The sequence below is a fragment of the Gymnoscopelus braueri genome, assembly GCF_963280865.1.
Source record: "Gymnoscopelus braueri genome assembly, chromosome: 11".
NCBI classification, from domain to species: domain Eukaryota; kingdom Metazoa; phylum Chordata; class Actinopteri; order Myctophiformes; family Myctophidae; genus Gymnoscopelus; species Gymnoscopelus braueri.
The window spans coordinates 5195029-5214934 of NC_137613.1; the positions used below are offsets into that span (position 1 = coordinate 5195029).

The following is a 19906-nucleotide window of genomic DNA, read 5'->3' on the forward strand; positions in this document are numbered from 1 at the left end:
GAACACACTTTCAACAGTTCTATGTCATTATCTTGTCAAGATAACCCTCATTTTCAACATTCTTCACAAATAGCAAAATGCGAGTTTGAAGTCGGTCGGTCCCATATATGCACGTGACCATGTATGGGCATAGCTGTTGGATCTGTGGCTCTTGACAACAGGATCTCTGTATGTGTCAGTCCTTGGTCCCTTTTATGACCATGTATGGAGATCGCTGATGTCATCAGTACATGCCCGTACATGGGCATGCCCCCTTTTGTGCCCATGCATATACGGAGCTGACTGATCTGTTTGCGGGCTGATGCCATGACGACACATTGAGGTTAGATAACACAATCCATATTTGGACGTATAGCTGCATTGGGAACTCCTTATATGGTTGAGTCAGAGGTCCGCCCTCCAGCCCTGCCGTTAGCCAATGCTAACCCAGTAAGACCGAGAACGCATCTGTCTGTCATTTTGGAGTCATTGTGTGTGTGTCATTTTTAATTAATTTTTGGGCGGTGAAACCGCCCCTATAGATAGATAGATAGATAGATAGATACTTTATTGATCCCCGAGGGGAAATTCAGATATCCCATAGCTCATACAGGCAAGGTTAGTTAAAAACACATCACAAAAAAGGGGGGGGGCACAGGTTAAAACTGAGAGAAGACAAATATAAAAGATATATTATGAAATAAGCATAAAAAAGCATTTAAAAGGTGTCACTGGGAATAAAAATCATCCTTTGTCATTGTCATTGCACATAGACCCATAAATAACTAAAAACTAAGACCATTAGTCCATTAGTCCAGTTCATAGGCCTAGCGGCTGGTCATGGAGTTGAAGAGCCTGATTGCTGTTGGAACAAAAGTGTTCTTAAAACGATCGTTCTTGCAGGGCAATGAACGGAACAGGTCCTTACGACCGCTTTTTTGACCTGCCAGGATGTTGTGGAGAGGATGACCCACATTGTCCATTATGGCCCTGCTCTTCTTGTGTATACATCTCTCCACAACAGCCTCCAGTGAGTCCGGCCTCTCTCCCAGTACTGAGCCCGCCTTCTTCACCAGTTTGTTCAGCCGCTTAGCATCCTTGTCCATCACACTGCCTCCCCAGCAGACTGCAGCATAGAACAGGACACTTGCCACTGCTGACTGGTAGAACATATGCAGCATTCTGCTGCACACGTCAAAAGACCTAAGCCTCCTCAAGAAAAAGAGCCTGCTCTGTGTCTTTTTATAGACAACATCGGTGTTCAGAGCCCAGTCCAGGTTCTCATCCAGGTGAACTCCCAGATACTTGTAGGACTGTACCTGCTCAATAGCTGTCCCTTGGACGTTGACAGGCTGAGGAAGAGCGGGCTTGTTCCTCCGGTAATCCACCACCATCTCCTTAGTCTTGGTGGTATTTAGTAGGAGGCAGTTCCTTTCACTCCATTCCCCGAAGGCCTTTGTCAGGTCCCTGTATTCCTCCTCCTGCCCATCCTTGACACACGCCACAATGGCTGTATCATCAGAATATTTCTGAATGAAACAGGACTCAGAGTTGTACTTAAAGTCCGACGTGTACAGTGTGAACAGGAAGGGAGCCAACACAGTCCCCTGTGGAGCCCCCGTATTGCTCAACAGCGTCCCCGAGACACAGTTCCCCAGCCTGACATACTGTGGTCGTCCTGTCAGGTAGTCTGTTATCCAGTTCACAAAGGAGGGGTCCACCCCCATCCCATCGAGCTTGTCTCCGAGTATGGAGGATTGGATGGTATTGAATGCACTTGAAAAGTCAAAGAACATAATCCTCGCATAACGACCCGGCTTATCCAGGTGAGAATGGACTCGATGGAGCAGGTAGAGGAGAGCATCCTCCACGCCTAAGTGTTCCTGGTATGCAAACTGCAGGGGGTCAAGCATGTCATTGACCTGTGGTCTCAGTTTACAGAGAAGCAGCCTCTCCAGGGTCTTCATGATGTGTGATGTGAGGGCCACCGGTCTGTAGTCTTTTGGCTCACCCGGCCGCCCTACCTTGGGTACCGGCACAAGACATGATGTTTTCCACAGAACCGGGACCCTCCCCCTTTGAAGACTCAGGTTGTATATCTTCTGTAAGGGCTCCGCCAGTTGGGCAGCACACACCCTAAGCAGTCTCGGACACACACCATCTGGGCCTGCTGCCTTTCCAGGACGCAGCCTCCCCAGCGCCTCCCTAACCTCATCCACTGTGATGAACAGTGGAGGTTGTGCAGGTGTGACCGGCGGTGCAGCTGCGGTGATGGTATTGCAGTCCAGTGGTGGAGATGGAGAGGTAGAAGGAGAGGCCACTGCTGAGATGATGGGGGTGGGGGGGGTGGTGAGTTGACTGAGCTGTGCCTGGTGGTACAGGGCCGGCATTGGCCACTGAGCTAAACCTATTATAAAAAAGGTTGAACTCATTGGCCTTATCCACATCCCCCTCCACTGCCTGGCTGTTCTTTGCTTTATAGCCCGTGATAGTCCTCATTCCCTTCCACACCTCTCTGATGTTGTTATCCTGCAGCTTTCTCTCAACTTTCCTTTTGTAGGCCAACTTTGCCTGCTTTATTGTCCCTTTCAGCTCACGTTGCACTCGTTTGAGCTTCTCCCTGTCTCCATCCCTAAAGGCCTCCTTCTTCTGATTCAGAAGTACCTTGATGTCACTGGTGATCCAGGGTTTGTTATTAGGGAAACAGCTTACAGTCCTTGCCGGTACAACATTGTCCCTACAGAAGTTGATATAATCAGTAGTACAATCCACCATCCCATCAATGTCACCCTCCTGTGACTCCAGCAGTACATTCCACTCTGTGCGCTCGAAACAGTCCCTAAGAGACTCACTGGCCTCAGGTGTCCATCTCCTGAATGAGCGGGTGGTAACAGGTAGCCTCATTACACAGGGTTTGTAGTGAGGCTGGAGAAATATATATATATAAATATGTATGTGAGGTTTGGGTATTTGCACCCCCCAATCCTGCGCTGTGATTGGCCAGCAGTGTACCCCCCTAACCCTGCACCGTGATTGGCCAATCACAGTCTATTCAGGACTGTGATTGGCTAGTGAAACATGACACATGTGCATAGCCCTATAAATAGGACTATGCACTTAAAAAAAACACATGTATGTTTTTTTTAAGTGAATCACACATTGTGGGTGGAAAGGGTATTAAAAAAAACACATTATTCTTTTAAGTGAGCTTCCATCACCGTGATCACCACTGTTAAATAACAACAGTGACATAGTGCTCCAATTCCACATGCTGTGATTGGCTAATGAGACATATGATGAAATTAATCTAAAACCACTTTGATGTGACACTAGTATTTTTGTATATTTGATTAGCTAGCAAGACACCGCCCACTTCACACTGGGTGTGTTTTTTTAAAAATATTAGATTTTTTTTGAACAAATCTTGAACATTTGTGGAAATCTTTGAATATATATATTTTTTGAAACAACATTTTTAACTCAAATCTTTGCTTCTGGGGGGTCCCTGGAACAAAATATTTAGGCGGCCAAATATATATCATTTTGGGTGGTCCATGACATGAAAAAGTTCGAGAACCACTGATTGTAGCAACATAGGTTTAAAAAAATAAAATTATATATATATATATATATATATATATATATATATATATATATATATATATATATATATATATATACATATATATATACATATATATATATAATCCCCAGAAGCAAAGATTTGAGCAAAAAATGTTTGCTTTAAAAATACATATATTCAAAGATTTGCAAAAATGTTCAAGATTTTTCTATAATAGCAGATTTACAATGAATCATGTTCCACTGCACAGCGTTTATGGCAGATATATAATAGACACCTGGTGTGCAGCAGTATGCCTGAACTAATGGCTTTCATTATAGCAGGCAGGAGAATTATGTTCAGTTAATGATACACGCGTTCAGTCTCTCCCCAGTGAGCACATTCACATGCAGCGTAAATGCTTTTTATCACACTGGGAGTGATACTACAGCACTGTTTCCCAAACAGTGGCCCTCATTTATCAATGGAGCGTTAAAAACGGCTTATTCTTTGCCTTAAATTTGCCCGTAGGCCAACGTCCAAGTGGCATTTATCAAAGGATCCTATACAGCCAATCCTAGCGTACATTTGGTCGGAGCTTTGATAAATCTGACGGCTGAAACCAAGCGTCATTTAAATAACACGCCCTTAAGTATTCTCTCAAACGCCCCGAATTTTACGACATGAAGAACCAGAAATGCATGCAGAGTGCCGCGCAAATGTGTGCAAATCTTTAAATCTTCTTTTCTTAAAAGGCGGACATTTTTTAACACAAATCTTTGCTTCTAGGGGGTCCCTGTCACAACATATTTTCAGATGGGGGTCCGCGGCCACATACATATCAATTTGAGGGTCCTTGACAAGAAAAAAGTTTGAGAACCACTGCAGTAACCCGTTCCACAGAGCTGCTGCACAGTAGAATAAAAGTGTGTGTGTGTGTGTGTGTGTGTGTGTGTGTGTGTGTGTGTGTGTGTGTGTGTGTGTGTGTGTGTGTGTGTGTGTGTGTGTGTGTGTGTGTGTGTGTGTGTGTGTGTGTGTGTGTGTGTGTGTGTGTGTGTGTGTGTGTGTGTGTGTGTGTGTGTGTGTGTGTGTGTGTTTGTGTGTGTGTGTTTGTGCGCGCGCGCTAGGTCAAGTGCTACTTGCCGTAGCACTTGCCCTAGCCTTGACGACCTTGCAGGCTTATGCAAAGGTTAAAATGTAACTTAGATAGCATGTTATAGAGCACCGAAGTCCTGACGTGACTCGTTCATCCCCAGGTTTGCGGAAGTAATTTCTCTATGGAGAATAACATTGGGTCATCTTAGAATCGTCTCATATAAGAATTGTGGTCCAAAAATAAACACCGCGTGTCGGCGTTATTGTCAGGGAGGATGTTCTGTATCGTTTATGATAGTCAGTCACTTATATTTGATACAGTCTGTTTCTGGCGAAAATGTAACTAATTTGGCGGAAGTAACATTATCGTTTTCTCACCGTCAGTTGATGCTTCATATCCATAAGAGTCAACACGCCGGGGTCATTTGTTTATTTTTGGAACACAGTTCTTATTTGACGCGATATTAAAGACGTCTATGGGATTCAGAACGGGGGTGGAAAACTGCGAACCAGGTAGACAAACAAAGGATGTGTAAATGACGTCAGACTTCGGCGGTCTATGCAGACAGATGGCAGGTTCATTTGTAGACCTGGCATCCAGCATAGCGTGTATAGTTTCTGGATTAAGAGCGTCTGCTAAATGCCTAAATTGTGTGTGTGTGTGTGTGTGCGCGCGCGTGTGTGCATGCGCACACAGATCGTGGTGAACGTGACGGACGACCTGCTGTCCAGGGCTTCCATGACGGTGGTGAACTGCAGACCCACGCTGACCATCAACATCTCCACCGCACGAGAGCACTGGCTGGAGGGCATGCTGCGGCACGAGATCGGTGGGTACATACAGTCAGTGGTGGAAAAAGTACTCAAATTCTTTACTTACGTAAAAGTACCAATACTGCAATATAAAAATACTCTGTTACAAGTAAAAGTCCAGCATAAAAAATGTACTTGAGTAAAAAGTACAAAAGTATTGGCATCAAAATGTACTTAAAGTACCAAAAGTAAAAGTACTAAATATTTGAAAATAGCAGATCTACAAGCTTACAACGCGTCGCGGTGCGACGCGTTGTAAGCTTGTAGATCGGCTATTTTCAAATGGCCTAGGTATAAAATAGGTTTAAAGTGGTTAATGCATGTTTCATAATATCATAATTTATATCTGAAAAGTAACTAGTAACTAATGTTCTCCAATAATTGTAGCGGAGTAAAAGCACAATATTTGCCTCTGAGATGTAGTGGAGTAGAAGTAAAAGTATTGGAAATTGGAAATACTCAAGTAAAGTACAAATACCTCAAAATTGTACTTAAGTACAGTACTTAAGTAAATGTACTTAGTTACTTTCCACCACTGCATACAGTACTGTGTGTGTTACTGCAGCGGTGATGCAACTTTGATGATGCAGAGGGCCACTGTATTTCCACACTCACTCCAGAGGGACACGTTGCATATACTGTCAGAGGGCAGACACCTCTTATCTCCGTATCTTAACTTTTTCCGTACATGAATGCCGTACTTCGCCATTCTAGTGCGTCACACAAAAGTAGCAAAAAGTAGCCGATCTACAAGCTCAAAACGCGTCGCACTGCGACGCGTTTTGAGCTTGTAGATCTGCTATTTTCGCTATTTTCGAATTGGAATCCAGATTATTTTTTTTGCAATTTTTTTTTTGGAATCCTGAAAAGTAACATTTTTATTTCACTTCAAATGCATTTAGTTATACTTATGTTATAACTTTATGAACTTAAATACAAATACATTGGACATAAAAAAAGACAATAGAATTTTAATACTAGTCATTAAGCTACTAATATAGACTGAAGTAATTAAAGCGGGTCATGTTCAGTATTCCAATATTAACCTGCGGGCCGCATTAAGTGAAGGTGGGGTGCATGTGGCCGCCAGTATGACATACTGTGAGTATATCACACATGCAGAGTGCACGTGTGTGTGCATGAGTGTGTGTGCGTGCGTGTGTGCATCAGTGTGCATGAGTGTGCGTGTGTGTGGGCATCAGTGTGCATGAGTGTGCGTGCGTGCTGTACGTGTTGAAGGTCCTTGTGATTCCCCACCTCTACGAGCCCAATAACAGACGTTTTTTTTTAACACAGTCCATTAACTCTGTACAAAACTCACTTTGTCGTTTTCCCCCGAAACCTGAGCTCGTCGTGATCGAGGTACATTTTACGCCTTCTTCGTCCGTAACCATCCACACAGTACACACTGCTGCTGGTGGAGTCTTTATACACACACGTGCATGCGGGCACACTAGGTGTTTTCCAGATATGCCGATGTATGTATAAAGGTATAAAGTGCTCATGTGGCCTTGTCGCCCTCTTTTGGGCTTGTTTTCCTAGACCTGGTTGCTTATTTCTTTCACAAAATCTGGCAACACTGGTTGTCGCCACTCAGTCTTTGCACCGCCCTAGAAGGGAAGTATCTGGTCTTATCTTGGATCTTTGTTGCAGAAGGTGTAACGTTACATGCTGTGTACAGGCTCACCAATGACACTAATGAAGGTTCTGTTCCATTTAGCGTAGCGCGGCCTTTGCAGCAGTGAGCAGCGCCTTGACTCTGTTTGACCTGAATGGAACTCAACCTGACCGGTCATTAGTATCATTGGTAACGCCTGTGTTCTGTGTGCTGCTGTTTCGCGTCAGTATGGCTGTCTTATTACCGCTGTCCGCCGAGAGAGGGAGATAAGAGATAACACACATCAAATGTACGCATTATAGCTTTAACCCATTAAGACCTCACCTGGGACGCACCTGTGTAATTTTTTTATTTGAGCTAAAAAAGCATTATTTTACACTTTGGCTATTCAAAAATAGCAGATCTACAAGCTCGTAGCGCGGCACCGAGTGCCGCGCTACGAGCTTGTAGATCTGCTATTTTTGAAACATCGAGAAAATGTGTGCAAATGAATGTGTGTTCAATTAATTTATATTATTTTAAAGCGAACATTTTTAACTCAAATCTTTGCTTCTGGGGGGTCCCTGGAACAACATATTCTGAGATGGGGGTCCGCGGCCAAATACATATAATTTTGGGAGTCCTTGACATGAAAAGGTTTGAGCACCACTGAATACTGTTGGGATTTATAGGAGACATTTGTAGAATCAGCTTCAGGTCTTCAACATATCGTTTATTTATTTAGAGTAGCCAATTGTGTTTTACCCCCTTTTTCTCCCCAATTTAGTCGTTATGCCAATTAATTCCTCTCCACACACATTTCTGTGTGTCACTGCTGTTGTCGAACCCACAACCTCTGTAGTGGTGGGGGCAGGAACTTTACCACTGCGCCAACTGAGCGCCATTTTCAACCTGTCTTCATATAATTGGTCCTCACTAATGCTCATGAAAACTAAAAATCTACCCGGTGTCTCAGAGGAGGGCTGTGGAGTGGACACTTCAGAAACCCGCCTACCAGTGACATCATTGTTAGGAGATTCTTTATCAAATCAGTCAAATTGGTTTTAAAAAATATATATTTTTATTTTTTTATAATGATTTCTATTAACGCGAGAACTATGGCTTCCATCATAGCATGCTAACTTTCCAGGAATAGAAAGCCTGCGATTTCTATTAGCTTGGATTCCCCATCGATGATGTAGACGGGTTTCTGAACTGTCCAGAATGAGTACACAAAAATGGTGCCATATTATAATGAGCAATAGTGAGGACCAATAGGTTGAAAATGGGTGAAGTCGTCCTTTAATAATACTAGACCTGTGCCCGTTGGGGCGCCGGTCTACTTGGGAACGATGCAAGTAGGGAATGCCTCACCCTGTTATGCAATATCTGTTATACCCGTTGTCATAGCACCCGTTTTAACCGTCTGTCTGTCTGTCTGTGTCCCTTTTATGCCCATATATGGAGATCCCTGATGTTATCAGTATCGGCATCCAAATACTACCGTCATCCAATCAGCTTGCAGCTGTGACGCCTCAACTTGGCAGAGTTTGGGGATATAAATGAGTGAGCGCCGTGTAGCAGCGTTCATTCTGATGTCAAACCTCACTGGGAGTCTAGAACAAGGTTCATAACGCTGTTCTACACGGAGTTTACAGAACAAACCTCATAACGCTGTTCCACACAGAGTTTACAGAACAAAGCTCATAACGTTGTTCCACACAGAGCTTACAGAACAAAGCTCATAACGTTGTTCTACACAGAGCTTACAGAACAAAGCTCATAACGTTGTTCTACACAGAGTTTACAGAACAAAGCTCATAACGCTGTTCCACACAGAGCTTACAGAACAAAGCTCATAACGTTGTTCCACACAGAGCTTACAGAACAAAGCTCATAACGTTGTTCCACACAGAGCTTACAGAACAAAGCTCATAACGCTGTTCCACACAGAGCTTACAGAACAAAGCTCATAACGTTGTTCTACACAGAGTTTACAGAACAAAGCTCATAACGCTGTTCCACACAGAGCTTACAGAACAAAGCTCATAACGTTGTTCCACACAGAGCTTACAGAACAAAGCTCATAACGCTGTTCCACACAGAGCTTACAGAACAAAGCTCATAACGTTGTTCCACACAGAGTTTACAGAACAAAGCTCATAACGCTGTTCCACACAGAGCTTACAGAACAAAGCTCATAACGTTGTTCTACACAGAGTTTACAGAACAAAGCTCATAACGTTGTTCCACACAGAGTTTACAGAACAAAGCTCATAACGTTGTTCTACACAGAGTTTACAGAACAAAGCTCATAACGTTGTTCCACACAGAGCTTACAGAACAAAGCTCATAACGTTGTTCTACACAGAGTTTACAGAACAAAGCTCATAACGCTGTTCTACACAGAGTTTACAGAACAAAGCTCATAACGTTGTTCTACACAGAGTTTACAGAACAAAGCTCATAACGTTGTTCTACACAGAGTTTACAGAACAAAGCTCATAACGTTGTTCTACACAGAGTTTACAGAACAAAGCTCATAACGTTGTTCCACACAGAGCTTACAGAACAAAGCTCATAACGTTGTTCCACACAGAGTTTACAGAACAAAGCTCATAACGTTGTTCCACACAGAGCTTACAGAACAAAGCTCATAACGTTGTTCCACACAGAGCTTACAGAACAAAGCTCATAACGTTGTTCCACACAGAGCTTACAGAACAAAGCTCATAACGTTGTTCCACACAGAGCTTACAGAACAAAGCTCATTACGTTGTTCTACACAGAGTTTACAGAACAAAGCTCATAACGTTGTTCCACACAGAGCTTACAGAACAAAGCTCATAACGTTGTTCCACACAGAGCTTACAGAACAAAGCTCATAGCGTTGTTCCACACAGAGCTTACAGAACAAAGCTCATAACGTTGTTCCACACAGAGCTTACAGAACAAAGCTCATAGCGATGCTGTCAGCCACACGGAACGTCATCGTTGCCGTCCTGCTCCTCTCCGTCCTCAACCCGCCGTCGCCCGTAGAGGGCGACATTGCCGCTTACTCGGCCGACGGCAGACGCAGGAACTTCGACGGTCTATCGGCGCTCTTCGGCTCCCTCCTGCCCAGACCCGGACAGAAGGGCTTCCTCGTTGCCGTGCAGCAGCCGGAGAACGCCTGTGAGCCCGTCGCCCCGCCCCCCCGCGTCGACAACGGCAGCTCCGTCGCCCTCGTCGAGCGCTCCGACCGCTGCGGCTTCCCCGTCCAGGTCCTCAACGCCCAGAGGGCCGGGTACGGGGCCGCCGTCGTTCACGACGTCAACTCCACGTCCTCCGGCGGTCTGATCAGAATGGGATACACCTGGGACGTCAGGACGTGGACGAAGATACGCATCCCTTCCGTCTTCGTGACCGCCGAGACCGCCGACTCTCTGAGACGCGACTATACCGACGACCAGGGCGGCCACGTCGTCCTCACGCCAGACGCCCGTCAGAATACCGTCGCTGTCCTCGGTGACGTCGTCCTCTTCTTCTTCGGCGTGTCGGGCGTCGTCGTCAGCACCTCGGCCACCGCTGCTTTAGCCCACAAGTCGGAGTTAAGGACACTGGGGTTCGGGCTCATGTTGGGACTCCTAGCGTGCGCCACCTTATGGTTTGGGTTCCCCGTGCTCTTAGTCCTGTGGTTGGCCGTAGTCCTATGGTATGCTAGGTTAGTGATGTGGTTGAGAGAGTCGAGCCAAACCCAACGATTAACCCCAAGTGAAAACCTGTTAACCCTGTTAGTTTTCACCATGGTAGGGGCAGCGTTTGCGCCGACGTTCGGGTGGTTATTAGAGTTGGTCTCGGAGGCTCTCTTCGTCCTGGTACACTACCTGGTCATCCTCCTGCTCCTCAGGACTCATCTGATGCTGTCGGCGGACGCCCGGAGAAGCGGGGAGCTGCGAAAGAGACAGTTCCACGAGTACAAGACGGGGGACCCGCACGACGTGTGCTCCATCTGCCTCGCGGAGTACGAGGAAGGGGACGCGCTCAGGGTGCTGCCGTGCTCCCACGCCTACCACAGCGGGTGTCTGGACCCCTGGCTGACCGGCATGAGGAAGAGCACCTGTCCCCTGTGCGGGCAGAACGTGGACCACCAGGAGGTGGAACCGGGGGCGGCATTTCCTTAAACCCCTCCCCTTTATACTTTCTCTCATAGATAGTGGCTTTGTGTTTAAGAGTGTCCGCCCTGAGACCAGTGGTTGCCAGATTCTGTGAGAGAAACAAGCAAGGCCCAGTGGTGGAAAGTAACTAAGTACATTTACTTAAGTACTGTACTTAAGTACAATGTTGAGGTATTTGTACTTTACTTGAGTATTTCCAATTTCCAATACTTTTACTTCTACTCCACTACATCTCAGAGGCAAATATTGTACTTTTACTCCACTACAATTATTTGAAAACTTTAGTTACTAGTTACTTTTCAGATTTAAATTATGATATTATAAAACATACATTAACCACTTTAACCCTATTTTATACATAGGCTGTTTGAAAATAGCCGATCTACAAGCTCACAACGCGTCGCGAAGCGACGCGTTGTGAGCTTGTAGATCTGCTATTTTCAAATATTTAGTACTTTTACTTTTGGTACTTTAAGTATATTTTGATGCCAATACTTTTGTACTTTTACTCAAGTAAATTTTGAATTCCGGACTTTTACTTGTAACAGAGTACTTCTATATTGCAGTATTGGTACTTTTACTTAAGTGAAGAATTCAAGTACTTTTTCCACCACTGCAAGCAACCAGGTCTAGGAGAACCAGCCCAAAAGAAGCGACTATATGGGCCACATGAGCACTGTAACATGTACATCAGCTATTTGAAAATAGCCGATCGTTGTGCAGATCTGGCAACCCTGCTGGAGACTGGGAGGTCGGGGGTTCAATCCCCCCCGGTCCGGGTCATATACCAAAGACTGCATGTAAAGGGTTCCCGATGCCTCCCTGCTTGTCTCTCATCATCAAGGCTTGGATTGGGGGTAAGTCCCTGCGACTTGCACAGCGTCATGCACTTCTACAAACAGGAGAGAGGCCCCTGGCCTATGGGGCCACATGGCTCTGGAAGATTGTTTCCCAAGGCTACTTTCTTATAATGTCATATGACATTTTTTTTTTCCCCCTTCGTTTTTTTTTATCCCACGATTTTGTAACCCTTTTTCACCCGGTGCCAATTTGCCAAGTGATTCCGGGCGCTACACTCCCCCCACCAGCCTAGGGAGCCCAGGGCCGAGCTCATGCTTCCTTCAATGCATGAGAGCCAACTGACCTTCTTGTCACCTGACAGGGGGGAGTTTCCCCGGTAGGACGTAGCGCGTGGAAGGAACACGTTATTCCAACCAGTTCCCTTCCCCTCCATCAAATACAGCTGCAAGCAGCAATGCCGGGGGCCCAGCAGTGAGCGCAATATGCCATAGCGGACAGCTGATGACATCAGGGAGCATTTGAGCATAAAAGGGAAGACAGACAGTCACATACAGAGATCGCCATATATGGGCATAAAAAGGGACACAGACTAACGGAGAAAAAAAAACTGAAATCCCCGTTTATGGAGTACCCTGATGTCATCAATATGACATCATAGTACTGCCGTCACAGACTTGCCTGCACCGTCCATCCGGGCTATGGGATCATGACTACGGTTAGCCAGTCAAAGCCTCCCCCCTGTAAAAGGTCTAGCGGTCCGGCCACCTACTTACTGTAGGCTCCAATGTAGCCTGACAGTGCATCGCGAGTTCGAGTCCCGTTCCCGGACGATCTTTACTGCATGTCTCTCCCCATCTCTCTCCCTGTTTCATGTCCATCTCCACCATACCTATAAATAAAGGGAGAAAAGAACCCCAAAAAACTGAATTACTCCCCTGGATAAAAATAAACCAACATCAGCCTTTTACGACAGTGGTTCTCAAACCTTTTCACGTCAAGGACCCCCAAAATTATATGTATTTGGCCGTGGACCCCCATCTCAAAAATATGTTGTGCCAGGGACCCCCCAGAATAGAAGATTTGTGTTAAAAAAAATGAAATTATTCAACATTTTCCAAACATTATTTTAAAATATCTTCAAAAATAGCAGATCTACAAGCTCATAGTGCGGCACCGAGTGCCGCACTATGAGCTTGTAGATCTGCTATTTTTGATTAGCCCAAAGTATAAAATATGGTTATAGGTTGAAATGATTGTGATTCTATATTAGCTATACTTTTGCTGGGGACCCCCTGGCAGTGTTGCCAGATTCTGTGAGAGAAACAAGCGACCGGGTCTAGGAAAACCAGCCCAAAAGAAGCGACTATGGGCCACATGAGCACTTTGACACATACATCAGCTATTTGAAAATAGCAGATCTACAAGCTCACAACGCGCCGCGATGCGACCGCGTTGTGAGCTTCTAGATCGGCTATTTTCAAATAAAACCCTGCGGGGAAGTTATAATAAGCAGACCTGGCAACCTTGCCCCCTGGTACTAGCCTCGCGTGGCCAGACTATATCACAATTTATTTGATTTTTTTTGCACTGCCAGGCTACCCTGGTTCCCCCCCCCCGTTTTTAGGAGACTGACCTTGTATGTTGTTGTTGTTGGTTCTCGTCATGCATCATCAGGCACGCACTACTTCCGCGGCATCAACAACAGCCACCAGCCGTGGAGCAGCGCCGTGGGTCGCCGGCGCCACAACCTGAAGCCCCTCAACCCCACGGAGGAGGGTCTGGCCAGCATCCACAGCGTCCTGTTCAGGAAGGACCCCACGCTGTGGCGGGCCGCGCTGCTCTACTACACCGTGTACCAGGCAAGGGCCCGGCGTCCGCCTTTTTGAAATTGAGTCTATATATACAGGAAGTGACAGTTCATATGAACGGCCTGTAGTTTCGCTTTTTTACCCCTGCTGGTGTCAGAGAGAACTTTTTCTCCATTCAAGTGGGAGGGTTTTTGCCGAACTTTAGACTTGATTTTCTTAAAGAGGTGGTGCCATGGTCTTTGCACTTTTTCTGTCTTTCATGTGTCTATGAGGTTGATAGAACGTCATTAAGCCCCCTGGTGGTGTTTTTATGGTGTTTTATGTCTTCTCTGACTATTTTGAGTATCTTCCTGGAGGCTGAAACCTTGAGGGTCAAACGTGCCGATAGAAAAACAGCACTTTAATGACGCAGTAAAATTATACCCTCCCCCCTCATTATCATAACACAACAGGTGTGGGCATGAGGAGGAGGGACTAGGACAGGTGGGTGGTGCTAAGGTGGTGGAGGAGGTGCTAAGGTGAGAACCAGGTATACTTAATGAACTGGAGGCGTGTCCACATAAAAACATAATTTTAACATTTGAACATGAATTTGAATCACTGAAAATCACGGCACCCCGTCTTTAAGTTAATAAACATTATGCTTCCAGTCGCTAGTTTAGAGCCTTCTTTCAATCACCATGATATGTGTTTTGATAAATTATGGTCCCATTTATTTTAAAATTGATGATAAAGTATAGGGTATACTCTAGGAAGCGCAGGATGATTTGATTGACAAGCTACACAACCAATAGCATTCATTCCCCGCCCCCCCGCTCTTGATTGACAAGCTACCCAACCAATAGCATAGCATCCGTTAGCATAGGATATGACGCGATATAGAAAGATGGCGGATAAAAAAAATAGGCTTCATTTACGGTCTGTAGAGCCTATATGGGCGTAATGCTGTCCATTCTTTTTGCGGTCCATGGTCCCAGGCCAGCCACATGTCCTTCTCCCAGCTCTACCACAGCCTGGGGCGCTTCGTCCAGGACCCCAGCACCCGCTGGGACTACTGCGTCCGCGCCAAGCGGGGACAGACCAACACCGCTCTGCCAGGTAGGTGACTACCAGTGGTGGGAAAAGTATACTCACATGTTTGACTTAAAGGAGGAGTTCACCCAAAAAGTTACTTATTTTCTATCAATTACACACCCCATGAAGCCTTGATTTCATGGATTTATTTTTGTTTTTGTGGCATTCCTAAGACAATAATTTGATGACCGTGTGTATTTCCGGTAGGAGACACAAATAATCTACTTTGTGTCTCCTACCGGATACATTAGCCGGTAGGAGACGGGAATTAAATTATTAGCTTAGGAATGCGACAAAAACAAAAAAGAATCCATGGATTCAAGGCTTCATAGGGTGTGCAATTGATAGAAAATAAGTAACTTTTTGGGTGAACTCCTCCTTTAAGTAAAAGTATCAATACAATGCAATGTAGATAGATATACTCTGTTACAAGGAAAAGTCCGGAATTCAAAATTTACTTGAGTAAAAGTACAAAAGTATTGGTATCAAAATATACTTAAAGTACCAAAAGTAGAAATGTCAGAATGCAGAATGTCCTATTTCACTAGTTTTTAAATGCATAAAATGTGAAAATAGCAGATCTACAAGCTCACAAGAGCTTGTAGATATGCTATTTCATCTATGTTTTGTAATAATAATCAAAATCTACAAAGTAACTAGTAACTAAAGTTTTCAAATAATTGTAGTGGAGTAAAAGTACAATATTTGCTCTCTGAGATGTAGTGGAATAAAAGTAAAAGTACTGAAAATTGGATATACTCCAGTAAAGTGAAAATACCTCAAAAATGTGCAGTACTTGAGTAAATGTACTTAGTTACTTTACAACACTGCCTGCAGCCTTTAGTTTTGTTTCGTTCACTGTGGTTTATTATAGGCTGGTTTGGCGGGGACAATCTAGAAGGATTCTCCTCCACATGCCAGTAATGATATAAAGGCTATATAACACTATTGACCTTCTTGTTGAAAGTCTGGGTGAAAAATGGGTTACAAAAATCGTGGGATAAAAATGTAAATGCAGTGTGTTACTCTCCACCCACTGAAAATGACACAACAGCAGCATTATTATGAATGATGAAGTTGAGTCTCCTACAAGGCTGAAGTCACACGCTGTGTGTTGCAGGTTGCTTCAGTAAAGACCAGGTGTATGTGTTGTTGTGTGTTGCAGGTTGCTTCAGTAAAGACCAGGTGTATGTGTTGTTGTGTGGTGCAGGTTGCTTCAGTAAAGACCAGGTGTATCTGTTGTTGTGTGTTGCAGGTTGCTTCAGTAAAGACCAGGTGTATCTGTTGTTGTGTGTTGCAGGTTGCTTCAGTAAAGACCAGGTGTATCTGTTGTTGTGTGTTGCAGGTTGCTTCAGTAAAGACCAGGTGTATCTGTTGTTGTGTGTTGCAGGTTGCTTCGGTAAAGACCAGGTGTATCTGTTGTTGTGTGTTTCAGGTTGCTTCAGTAAAGACCAGGTGTATCTGTTGTTGTGTGTTGCAGGTTGCTTCAGTAAAGACCAGGTGTATCTGTTGTTGTGTGTTGCAGGTTGCTTCAGTAAAGACCAGGTGTATCTGTTGTTGTGTGTTGCAGGTTGCTTCAGTAAAGACCAGGTGTATCTGTTGTTGTGTGGTGCAGGTTGCTTCAGTAAAGACCAGGTGTATCTGTTGTTGTGTGTTGCAGGTTGCTTCAGTAAAGACCAGGTGTATCTGTTGTTGTGTGTTGCAGGTTGCTTCAGTAAAGACCAGGTGTATCTGTTGTTGTGTGTTGCAGGTTGCTTCAGTAAAGACCAGGTGTATCTGTTGTTGTGTGTTGCAGGTTGCTTCAGTAAAGACCAGGTGTATCTGTTGTTGCGTGTTGCAGGTTGCTTCAGTAAAGACCAGGCGTATCTGTTGTTGCGTGTTGCAGGTTGCTTCAGTAAAGACCAGGTGTATCTGTTGTTGTGTGTTGCAGGTTGCTTCAGTAAAGAACAGGTGTATGTGTTGTTGTGTGTTGCAGGTTGCTTCAGTAAAGACCAGGTGTATCTGTTGTTGTGTGTTGCAGGTTGCTTCAGTAAAGACCAGGTGTAACTGTTGTTGTGTGTTGCAGGTTGCTTCAGTAAAGAACAGGTGTATCTGTTGTTGTGTGTTGCAGGTTGCTTCAGTAAAGACCAGGTGTATCTGTTGTTTTGTGTTGCAGGTTGCTTCAGTAAAGACCAGGTGTATCTGGAGGGCATCCTGAAGATCCTGAGGTACAGAGACAAGATCAACTTCCCCATGCTGATGGCTTTGGGAAAGGTACCGTATCTGAACCATCCTGTTCAACGTGCTTTTCCCATCATATACTTTATAGACGCATTTCCAGACAATGTCACGCACGTTGCACAACAATAAGGCTCTGCCATACCACGGCCGCTCCCTGTGTGGCACTGCAGAATTATGGTCATTGCAGTTTCTATTACTGTTACTTGAGCAAAAGTACAAAAGTATTGGCATCAAAATATACTTAACTCTCTCAGTGCCACACAACGAGATATCCCGAGTTTTTTTCTGAATGCCCTCAGTGCCAGAACAAAAAATAAATAATTTATTTATTATTATTTTTTTGGAAAAAAATGTTCAGAACTCAAGATATCATTATCTGAATATTTGCAGCTCCATCCACTCCTTGTTTAACTTATAACTGAAAAAGGCTGTATCTCGCTTCCTAAGCACTTTTTTTTAACTTTGAAAAAGAAAAAGAAAAATTGCTGGCACTGTATGAACATATTTTTTTATTTCATTGGCACTGAGAGAGTTAAAGTTAAAGTACTAACATTTTTGAAAATAGCTGATCTGCTATTTTCAAATAGCCTATGTATAAAATACGGCTAAAATGGTTTGTGTGTGTGTGTGTGTGTGTGTGTGTGTGTGTGTATGTGTGTGTATGTGTGTGCGTGTGTGTGTGCGTGTGTGTGTGTGTGTGTGTGTGCATGCGTGCGTCACCACCAGGTGTCGTTCGAGGACGTGGATCGTCTGAAGGGCGTGGCCCAGATGGACAACGTCCGCATCCCTCACTTCCTGCAGGACCAGGCCTCCTACGCCAAGCAGCTGGACAGGATCATGGAGGTCAACCAGCTGACCGACGAGGAGCTCAGGGTCATCATCTGACACCCAACCAGAGTCCCTGGGCGTCCCTGGGGGGGTCCCCGGACATCCCTGGAGGTTCCTGGGGGTCAGGGGGGGGGGGGGGTCCCTGGACGTCAGAAACATGATGCTCAACCAAACGCTAAAACCCCCCTGACGTCATTAACCCATTAAGACCTGAGGCCATTCTTAAAAAATGTTTTCTAAATCCTAACAGTTTTTTGAAAAAAAATCTAGTCTAAAAAATGTCACGATTTTTCAAAAATAGCAGATCTACAAGCTCATAGCGCGGCACTCGGTGCCGCGCTATGAGCTTGTATATCTGCTATTTTTGAATAGCCAAAGACACAGATGCGTTCCAGGTACTAATGGGTTAAAAGAGCCAGAGTGACTCCATCATCCACCTCGTCTCCGTTCGTTGGACAGTCTCCTCTCTGGTTCAGGGCTCAGGATCAGGAACCGAAGGAACCGAAGGAACCGAAGGAACTGGATCCAACATTGAGAAACCATGCAAGAATCAGGTTCCATCGCATTTGGAACCGTTTTCCAGAACCGGTTTCGTCACACCATCAGAGCTGGTTATGTGGACTTAAAGGATTAGACCGCTTTGGTAGAGGTTTGGGTTGTGTAGTTACCCCGCCATGATGTAACTCCAAAGGTGGACAAGAAATCAAAGATATTTGCTCCATCGATTAGAAATTGATAATTCGTCAATTCTCTTTTAGCACATTTACGAACGCAAACAAACTTCCTGCTTTTTCAACTTCCTCCTGAAACATCACAGACAGAAAGGCGTTGCGAGGTGTTCTCTGCTCTGTAGACTTTTTGCCCCACATAGTTTTTTTCATCCCCGCAAACTGTGATCCGGTGTGATCAGCCCCCATGTTAACGTGGTTCTTCTACATAAAGCAGTGGTTTTCAACCTTTTTTGCGTCAAGGACCCCCAAATTGACACATAATAGCCCACGGACCCCCATTTGAAAACATATGCCAGGGACTCAACCATTTTGATTTCTTGGTGGTCCCAATCTACACTGTATCATCATCATTAGTGTTAATTTAACTCTGAGAGTGTACAAACGGGTCCATTTGGTTCCATTTGTAGACCCTCACAGTTACAGACACCATTTGTTGTTCCATTTGTACACTCTCAGAGTTACAGACACATGAGGGTCAATTTGGTTCCTAACTATTAATTTGGCTGGGGACCCCCTGGAACCCCCTCAAGGACCACTGGTGGTCCCCGGACCACTGGTTGAGAACCACTGACATAAAGCATACAAGTTCATGGTCTGATTGGTGAAGCAGTCCTGACTGGGTTCATGTGGACGCAGGACGCAACTGGACCCAACTGGACCCAACTGGACCCAACTGGACCCAACTGGACCCAACACCTATATACAGTACTGTATGTACGTTATAACATTAAAGGGATAGGTCACCAAAAAATAAAATCGATTAGTCACCCCATGGAGACTTGAATTCATGGATATTCTTTTGCTTTTGTCACATTCTCTGAGACTCTAATTTGATGACCAGCGGACCGGAAGGCAGCAGTTCCGGTAGGAGACACAAAGGAGACTCTTTGTGTCTCCTACCGGAACCGCTACCGGTCATCAAATTATTGGCTTAGGAATGCAACAAAAACTAAAAAAATATCCATGAATTCAAGTCTCCATGGGGTGACTAATCGATAAAAAAAAGTCAATTTGGGGGTTAAGTGGTGCAACAAGCTCCACTTCCAGAATAAGCGTTCGCCTCTCTGCGTTGTTCACTGGAGTGGGTATACGGTACACTGAAAAATACTCATATATATATATATACTAAGAATGTACAAAATGTAACCAAACGGAGTCGTTAAATGTCAGGAACTCACACTCACAGCTGGGCCCAAATGCACAACTCAACAACTGGAGGGAAAAATAATTAGAGTAACTGA

At 44.7% G+C, this 19906-nt stretch overlaps 1 protein-coding gene across 1 annotated transcript in view; it reads left to right on the forward strand.

Moving 5' to 3' along the window:
* Positions 1-17991, forward strand: part of matcap2 (microtubule associated tyrosine carboxypeptidase 2) — a gene marked incomplete at its 3' end in the record, with an annotated part of 45268 nt that extends 27277 nt beyond the window's left edge. Inside the window, exons 6-10 of the mRNA XM_080441925.1 lie at positions 5334-5466; positions 13679-13863; positions 14790-14910; positions 17042-17139; positions 17833-17991. Of these exons, the coding sequence (XP_080298051.1) occupies positions 5334-5466; positions 13679-13863; positions 14790-14910; positions 17042-17139; positions 17833-17991 (696 nt within the window). The remainder of the gene's footprint in view (positions 1-5333; positions 5467-13678; positions 13864-14789; positions 14911-17041; positions 17140-17832) is intronic.
* Between the last annotated feature and the right edge of the window lie 1915 nt (positions 17992-19906).